This window comes from Setaria italica, chromosome IX, assembly GCF_000263155.2.
Source record: "Setaria italica strain Yugu1 chromosome IX, Setaria_italica_v2.0, whole genome shotgun sequence".
Taxonomy (NCBI): Eukaryota; Viridiplantae; Streptophyta; class Magnoliopsida; order Poales; family Poaceae; genus Setaria; species Setaria italica.
This window is the reverse complement of record NC_028458.1, coordinates 37,940,505-37,950,037: the sequence shown is the minus strand read 5'-3', so window position 1 is coordinate 37,950,037 and position 9,533 is coordinate 37,940,505. Positions and strand designations below refer to the sequence as shown.

Genomic DNA, 9,533 nt, shown 5'->3' with positions numbered 1-9,533 from the left:
GTGGCCTCATCACCTACTGGGTAAGTAGCCTGCCCGGGGGCTCTCAGCTCGGGGGCTATCGGCTCGGGGGCTACACGCTCGGGGGCTGCTGACCCTAAGTTTGACAACACCTCCTCCACAGAAAGCTCTTCAACAACTGCGACACCGGCAGCTGCATCTCTGGCAATCATGACTACTTCAGCAGAAGTAGCCTCGTGATCACCAAAAGTCAAGTTGGCGGCCTTTTCAACATACAGACTAATATCGTCAGTATTCTGGAAGTAATACGACTAAGTCAACAAGAAACTCAAAGTACTCAAATAGTTACAACTCACGACTACATACCTTGGTACCTCGTGACCCATCAGGGGTCAAGTCCGAAGCAGTCGCAGTATGCTGAGTAGCGGGTTTCTTCCGCACTACTCCGCGTCTCTTAGCCGGAGGAGCAGAAGGCGCATCTTCAGTTTTACCCTCGGCTACCTCCTTATCCTCGGAAGGCGTGGTCAAGAAACCAACCAGCACCCGGGACTACAAAAGACAACATTGTTACTCGGAAAGTACTACTTGTCAACAAAATCAACCGACTACATCTTCGACTACACAAAATGAACAAAGAGAAGCAAAAATACCTCTGTGGGTCCATACCAACCGTCAAACTATCAGAGGACTCCTAGGAGTACTGGCACTCCTTGATAGTTCTTGAAGAACTTACCCAACAACGCCTCCACATCATCGTCGGATACGTCTTCAGGGGACATACGCGACGGGTCATTAAAACCCGTGTACTCGAAACCCCAATGAGCACGCTGTTGCAGGGGTGAACTCTGCATTTGAGGAAACTGGCGGCTACATGGACCCCAGTCAACCCTAAAGTTCTCAACTTGGAAATCTGCACCAACAAGTCGGTGATCTCATGGGTATCCTCAGGCTCCGTTACCCAGTTGTCTGCATGTTTCAGAGCATGGCCGGTGACTACTGGTAAGACAGGATCATGGTTCCCAATATAAAACCACCTCTTTTTCCAATCGTCATGAGAATTAGGCAGGTCGTACTCAAGATACGCACCCGAGTTTCTCAACTGAAACCCAACTCCTCCAAAGACTTATGTCCTAGTCGTGCTGGGTTGTGGTTTACACCAGAACAATTTCCTAAACAAGTCCAGACTAGGCAAAACACCCAAGTACACTTCGCACAAGTGTACAAAGATAGCCATATGCAGCACGCCATTCGGATTCAAATGGACTAGCTGAAGACTATAATACTCGAGAATACCTCTGAAGAAGTTAGAGGTAGGCACCGCTAGGCCTCTCTCGATAACGTGAGCCAGCATCACTGTCTCCTTGGGGTGCTCTTTGAATTTCCACGTATTTCCATATGCAGGCCTCCACTCAAGCTCCACCTTTGGTTGGAGCAGCTTCGCATCAACCAAGGCCTGAACCACCGGTTCCTTCATCACAGAATGCTGCAGGTGGCCCCAAGAGGCGGTGGCGCAGTCTGGTTCGTCGAGCCACACTTGGGCACCGGCAACTCAGGCTCCTTGCCCTTCTTGGATCTAGATCTCAACTTGCTGGTGGTCGTGGCCTCCCCCTGGATCTTCTCAGGTTTCTTGCCCATCTTCTTGGTATGCATCAACTAATCTTGAGGAAAAAAGGGGGTGAAGAAGGCTGCAGTGATCTCTCTTCAAAAGATTGGGTAGGGCAATAATGGAAGCAGCAGCGCAAACAGGAGCAGCGGCACTAGGGTTGCAAAAAGGATGCAAATTGCAGATCTGCTACAACAGGCGTGCCAATAATTAGCGTTGGGCCCTCCTATTATATCAGCAACATTTTCGGATTCCAACCATTAATCAAGCAATGGTCAGATACGACTCAGATTTACCACCATATAGTATCCGACGGCTACTCAGACCAAGACATTGATCCCTTCTCCGACTACAAGTAATCGACCAAGTGCTCGGGGGCTGCGTGTACCTTACCCATTGGATAAAGTTTTCTTTTTCTGAAGACTAAGATAAGTCGAAGCAAAATTACAAGTTTGACCCTCAGCCTGATTCTTCGATTCAACCTAAGGCTCGGGGCTACTCCATATGGAGTGCGATTGTCATCACACTACCATATGAAAAGTTTCAAGACAAAGGTTACTCGAAGCAAACGTCGGGAACTGCTAAGAGTACCTTCCAGTCACGTACAGGTTCAGTACTCAAAGGTTGACCGCAGTAAGAAGTACTCGGGGAGCACCAGGAGACTCGGGCAATGTTCTTCAAGTACTCGGAACTGTTCCTCTCAACTACAAAGTACTCAGGGGCTTGTTGGTTGGGCACCCTCGGGCCCACTAGAAGACTTGTACGGATCCACTCAAAGGAACGTACCCAAAACCTACTCGGACATGAAGACTACCCTGCAGGGCGCGTAGGCTTCATGGACTCCCCGAAGACTAGTCGGGTCAAAAGGAAACTACTCTACCGAGTTAGAGTAGGACTCTGTAACATACTCGACTAGGACTCTTATACATAATCCGCCTTGTAACCCTGCTCCCCCGACTATATAAGGGCGGGCAGGGACCCCCTCCAAAACAACGAAGAACAAGATCAATACAATCAACACACAGGACATAAGGTATTACGCGATCTAGCGGCCTGAACCTATCTAAATCGTGTTCCTTGCATCACCATCGACTCCTTGATTCTCGACGACACCACGCACAAAACACCACCTTGGGAACTCCCTAGGCGGGTTGTCGGTCTAAAATACCAATAACAGCTGGACAAGTTTAAGAACCGGTCATGCACTTTACTCTTAAAAAAAAACTTCCTATCCGAAGTTTTAACCTTCTACGGCAAAGCAATTATAGAAGTAATCAAACACTAAAATAATTGCTGAATTTCATCATTAGTTGATCGATCGACACACTCACCAAGAGGCTTGTCATGCATGCTGTATAGCAGTGATGGCATACATGATGCATTCATTCTTCTGGATACTGTCTAGCAGTGATGGCCACGAATGGACATGCAATGGGCCTTTTCCTTTTCCCTTCCTGATTAAATCCATACTTAATCACATATTAACAATTTGGTGGCCCTATTCGGTCGCTCACCTCGCACTCCCTCATCGACGGCCCTGCCAAAGTTCATAGGATCAACTCATGACATACTATCTCGTTATGAACGAGGGTAGTTCTATTTTTATTGCAATCCATTTAAATAAATATTTTAGTTTTGGACCCATTCGAGATGATATTTTCTAAACTAGCCTTTTTTTATCACACCAGGCTACACGGCATGACAAAAACACTATGTCACGCCTTATGCATAAGGCTTCATAGAGTGTTTATGTTACGTCATGAGAATGACCAAATAGGCTATTTTAAAATTATCGCTGGAGCAGATTAAAAATAAAACATCATGTATAAAAGAGTTAAGAAAAATTTTAAAATTAAAAGAAGACATGAGATGCCAGTCCTCAAACAAAAAACATGAATACACGTCCCACTACCACATGGCAACGTGGGGTCACAGTACATCTGCTAATGTAAAAACAGTGCAATGCGGTTTCTACGGTGATCTCTGATCTGAAAAGCTCATAATAAAGTGTGCTGTGGATCCGCATCTACTAGAATATATAATCGGAATCATGTGATCGACAAAGTAGTTATTAATGATCCATTGACGAGGCATAACCCCCGCGATTTGGTTACACGCTGTATATCACTCTAGTCATGGAACGCACACTAGTTGTACGCACTTTCGCCGGTGGGCGGGAGAGCTAGCACACATGTATAACACACTTTGCCTCCTCCATTTCCCACGCGCCCCAAGTGCGCGCGCGCGCACACACACAAGGACACACACACGTTACTGAAAAATCGCCAAACCCATTGCAAAATGAAAATTTGCAATAATCACACGGTACGGTACCAAAATAAAATCAACAACCGAACCCACCAAGCTGATTAGTACTGGACGTAGGAGCGGTAGTCGGTGTTGGGCCTCCAGTTGGCCGGGATGACGTTGTAGGCGACGAGCGTCCTGCGTGACTCGCCGCGGATGCGCAGGGAAAAGGGCGCGCGCAGCGGGTGGTTGGAGTCGAGGCGCCAGACGGAGCCCCAGGAGCGGCGCATCGGCGTCCAGTAGCGGGAGCCGGACTCGAGGAGGTCCATCTGCGACACGGTGCCTTCCTTGTTGGCGTACTGGACCAGCACGGCGAGGTACACGGGGTTGGACCCCTGCTCCACGTGGAAGTTGATGGTCAGGCCCCGGTTGTCGCAGGACACCCGCCGGAACTCGATGTCGATGATGCCGGCGTGCCGGAGCAGGTCGTTCAGGCCCGGCCGCGCCAGCGCGCCGAACGCAGTGCCGCTCAGGTCGAAGTGGTACTTGGCCACCGGGTAGTAGTTCATGTCCGTGATCATCACCGTCTTGGGCTGGCCGGAGCAGGCGGGGTTGTTCTTGTTGGTGCACTTTATCTGGAGTTTAGTAATTAAGTTAGCAGAGAACGTGAAAAGATGCGCTTTGCATGTTTTAGTTTGACTTCGAGAATTAATTCTAGTAGTCCTCAGTCTAGTGGCTACTAAAAAATGTCGTTAACTTCGAGGAAAAAATATACTACTTCTACTACTCTGGCAGTGTAGGTCTGTACATTTGACCGAGCGATCTTGTGAATTAAATGATCCGGGTAATTTAACCGCTACTCCTCCCGTTATTTTTAGAACCAAAATATCATCTTTGACTAAATTTATATAATAAAATATTAAGATACCAAATAAATACTATTAGTTTCTTCATTAAATATATTTTTATAGTATATCTATTTGATGCCATATGATTTAAGTCAAATATAAAATGATTTGACTTTCAAAAAAATTAAAATAATTTATAATTTAAAACGGAGATACCTGGTAGCATGCTCCGCAGCCCTGGCCGTCCTTGAACAGGGGCTGGTTGCCGCACGACGTCATGGACATGAACGGGTACTGGTTCGTGTGCTTGAACCCGCACGCGCCACCTGCAGAAACCATCGGGGGATGCACGACACAATGTCAGCCACCACGGCACACGGCATGCGAAACCAATGCAACATCATGTTAACACGACAGCGCTAATTAGCGGCAACGAACGCATACATACCGTTGTCGTCGGGGCCGGCGCCGTTGGGCGCGCCGTACCATGTGGCCTTGGCCGGGAGCCAGCCTCCGGAGCCGCGGAGTTGGCGGGCGGCGGAGGAGGTGTGGTTCAACTCCGGGTGTGCTCGGACGCCATGGGCGACAAGCACGGCGAGGAGGGCGACGACGAGTGCAGCTGCCCGGGCGGCCATCTATCTCAGCTTGTAAGCCAAGAAGAACCTTCTGTCTGTGTACTTGTTGGCTTATGTGTTGTAGTTTGGTGATGGTGTAAGGGGCGAGACTGCCGGTGTACTTATAGACGGACAACAAGTAGGTAGGCAAAGGAGCTCGAGCAGTTGGGCATCGGTGGTCGTCGCCACATCGGACGTGCCGTGTTTGGAGGTACAGGGTCACATGGCCACCGTACCGATCCGAGCTAATCATGGTGGAAATGGAGTACTCGGTCCGCGAGCCAGTCTGCCATTACAAATTAAACGCGCTCTTTGGCAGTTACCCACATGGTCGTCGTACGCGCAGCTCTCCCCTACCGTACGCCGGTGTGGCGGTGCCAGCCAGCCAATGAGCCAATGATTCCCAACTCATCCCGCGCAGCCATCTCAGCGGACCAACTTTCCTCTCAACAACCGTCGTGGAATCTGAACCGTCGGATCGGGACCGGGACCACGAATCTGGTGACGGTGGGCCCTACACTCCTAGTAGCTATACCGTGCTGCCTGCGATCACCGTTGATCCTGACTGCACCACGCATCGGGATGCCAATTAAGTATGGCAAGCTAACCGAAATCTTTTCGATCTAATTGTAGATTAGATTGACACCTGACGGCTGACGCGTTGGCCTAGCAATAATCGGGAGATTCGTTCGGTCACAACTCACAAGCAACTGAAAAACGAACTGCTGGTGGGTTAAACTACACCTGGACGTTAATCTCCGAACACTGGGAGGCAATCATGCATCAAAACAATCGATCTATCGTTTGTTCTACTATCTCCGAATACAGATTCATCGATCGTTACCACTTGCCGGCCTATCATTTGACTTTAGATTTTCCTTTTTGTGGGATGACTTTTTTTTTTTTGTCTTTTGATGGTTTCATACGCATGTAATGTGTGTGTACAACTTCCACATGCAAATGTGAATGGAGAGTCGCACTCTGTAACTACTGTAGCCATGCGAGACACAACCGCGCAGCTGACTTTCTCATCGACGCCTTGCATTGAAACATCTGACCCTCAATCCTTGAGCATGCATGTTCTGCTTATCGGCCACCATGCATATTTTATGATCGGTGGATTACTTTAGCGCCAGATCGGAGACTTTGCATCTCGTCAACATCGATCTGTACTTATCAGGATTTTTTATTTAGCGGAGCATTCAATTCCATTTCGCAACACGGGAAAAAAGGTTGGCAAATTGCAAAAGGAATCGGAGACCCCATGATCCCATATAGGCGACGACGACGGCCCTGATCTTACCTGCGCAAATTAAAAGGAGGTGAAGGCCGGCGCTATTATTTTCGTTATCTATGTGTAGTCGATCAACGATAATGCGTAGCGTATACGTTCGGCACCCAGCGGAACGGGGCGTTGTCGCACGTACTGTACGTGCGGTGCTGTGCAGCAGTCTCCCACCGATTGCACGTATAGTTGCGATCTCGTTCGTAGTCCTCCTCCACCAGCTTGCCATTTGCAAATTGGCAATAATGTGCCGCAACAGCCGCAACCAGGAGAGAACGTGACGTTGCTTCTCCTTTTTCTTCACGCATGACATGTGCTTGGCGCCCGTCCTTATGTCTCTCATCTGATCGATCAGAGACTGGCACTTGCACAGCGCAGCTCGTCAGCTCGTGCTCATTTGGCCGGTCAAAACATTTATCGTCCACCGGAAAAAGGAAGCAGAGGAGCACTGAAGCGCCACCGGAAAAAGGGCAGCGAAACTTGGTTTGTTTGACCCAGAATGAACGCATGGAGTTGGACTTCAATTTATCTGGACAAGGCTAGAAGAGGCCCCAAAACGTGCGCCAGATTGAGCGGTTTGTCTGTATCTGTAGAAAATAAGGCCGTGTTTAGTTGGGGAATTTGGGAGGTGCCAAATTACTGTTACAGTACTGTAGCACACTGTAGCGTTTCGTTTGTATTTGTGAATTATTGTCCAAATATTGACTAATTAGGCTCAAAAGATTCGTCTCGCAAAGTACAACAAAACTGTGCAATTAGTTTTTAATTTCATCTACATTTAGTACTCCATGCATGTACCGCAAGTTTGATGTGATGGGGAATCTTCTTTTTGCATAGTGTCAAAGTTGGGAGTTGGGAGTAACTAAACATGGCCTAAACTACTTCTCACAGAATAAGTTTTACGAGGATGTGTACCATGGTACAGAAGGTTGGTGTATGCAATACATTGTATGGGTTGTGTGTAGAGAGTCTGAATGACACCTCATAGTTGAGTGATATGGGTACAAAAGTTTTTTGTTTTTCCCCGGGTCTCCCGGTTGTTTCACTCCATTATCAATGAAATAGACACATTCAGTGCACGTTCGTTCAAAAGAAAAATAGTTGAGTGATATGTGGAGCTGTGGACACAAGTAACGTACATCATCTTTATAACGGGTAAAATGTTGTCGTTAAGAGTTTCTCTTATGCTGTTCTAGATTATTTTTTCCCCAAAAATAAAGTACAAATACAAATACAAATACAGATGTTTATATACACGTATTCACACGCTCAATCCTATAAATATAAGTATGTAACTCTACTTCTATGAGCACCTCCGCAAGACTGAACTAACGGATTTCGAGATTGACGAAGTCACTACATGTGCCCCTCTGTCGACGGGCACATCGCCTACTACTGAAAGAATAATAACGATTAAATCCTAAAATAAATCTAAAAAAATACAAACACTGTAGCGAGTGGAAGACTCAAATCTGAGTGGACAGGTTCCACCACGAGGAACTTTACGTCCTTACCAGTGAGATACAGCTCGGTTCATCCAGCCCATTCATTAATTACTAGATGACAACTTTTTCTCTCCTCTTCCTCTCCCCTCCACGTCATATAAAAAACCTACATGGCACCTCTCCTAGACAGCTAATGTCATCCCAATGTGTACATGCCTTAGGGGGTGTTTGGGAACACCCTGTTAAAGTTTAACACCTATCACATCGGATGTTTGGATGCTAATTAGGAGTATTAAACATAGGTTAATTACAAAACTAATTGCACAGATGGAGTATAATTCGCGAGACGAATCTATTAAGCCTAATTAGTCCATGATTTGACAATGTGGTGCTACAGTAACCATTTGCTAATGATGGATTAATTAGGCTTAATAGATTCGTCTCGCAAATTAGCACAGGGTTCTGCAATTAGTTTTATAATTAGCTCATGTTTAGTGCACCTAATTAGTATCCGAACATCCGATGTGACACTGTTAAAGTTTAACACCTCGTATCCAAACACCCCCTTAGTAGTTTTTGAAAAATCAGTTTTGAGTAGTCCGTACTGCCTTCATCTTGCCGTTGCTGACTTGTTGTGTCCACCGCTACAACCTGCTGCCACAGTATACTTCTCGCTTCACCCTCCCAACCCCATCCTAGCCCACATATTTTTTTGTCGTGGCCCACGGTGCCTCCGCTCCCTTGCCGCGCCATCTTTGCTCGGCAAACCTGTTACCCTTAGCATGCCTCTAAAGCAGGAGCATTTTGGTGAACCCTAGCTTCCAAACACTTCGCTGCAGTACCTCCAAAAGCTTGCTGGAGACCCACCTCCTTCCTAACCTCGTAAGAGAACCCATATCCCCTAATCTTGTTGGAGATGGTTGGATGAAGATGTGGAGAGGAGAAGAAAAATCGAGTAGTTTATAATTTTTCTTTCAATATCATGGGCCAATGTATGCTTCCCCATAGTTTGTGGAGTCCTTCTCGATGTGATGTCCATTGTTGAGGTTGAAACAAGGACTTATTGAACTGATTTTTTATTTAAAAAAAAAATAATTGATTTTGATAAATCTCGAAATTCCGATTTCATGATGGTACTACTTGTCCGAAGGTAGCAGGGGTAGATCCCTGCGCAGTTCACGGAGCTCCTCTAAAAATTTTAGCTATAGATGAAGAAGAGGAAGAAAAAAAAAAGGAAAGGGGATGAAAGAAGGGGAAAAATCAGACCTCCCATTCTTCAAGTCTTGGATCCGCCCTAGTTAGAGTAAAGAAACAAAACTTTCTATAAATTAGGGTAAAAAACCAGTTTAAGGAATCTTCAGAAGGAGTAGCTAGTTTTCAGAAAACAGTACACAAGGCCTCCACAAACTATCTATCGCAGCCGCCTGCGATTCCGCCAGCAGCAAAGATGCTTGCTTGCCACACCGGGACCGCTAAAAGCTCAGCTGTCAGCTCAGCCGAAGTTGAGAGTGGGCGGTTTGCCGGCCCCTTAAA

General features: G+C 46.8%; 1 protein-coding gene across 1 annotated transcript; it reads right to left on the bottom strand.

Annotated features, from left to right (window-relative positions):
- Positions 1 to 3,600: 3,600 nt before the first annotated feature.
- LOC101760127 (expansin-B2) lies at positions 3,601 to 5,339 on the bottom strand. Its single transcript, XM_004983634.2, has 3 exons — positions 5,105 to 5,339; positions 4,873 to 4,982; positions 3,601 to 4,443 (listed from the first exon to the last, which is right to left on the bottom strand). Exons 1-3 carry the CDS (start codon positions 5,289 to 5,291, stop codon positions 3,931 to 3,933), a joined length of 810 nt encoding a protein of 269 aa, XP_004983691.1. The 5' UTR covers positions 5,292 to 5,339; the 3' UTR covers positions 3,601 to 3,930.
- Between the last annotated feature and the right edge of the window lie 4,194 nt (positions 5,340 to 9,533).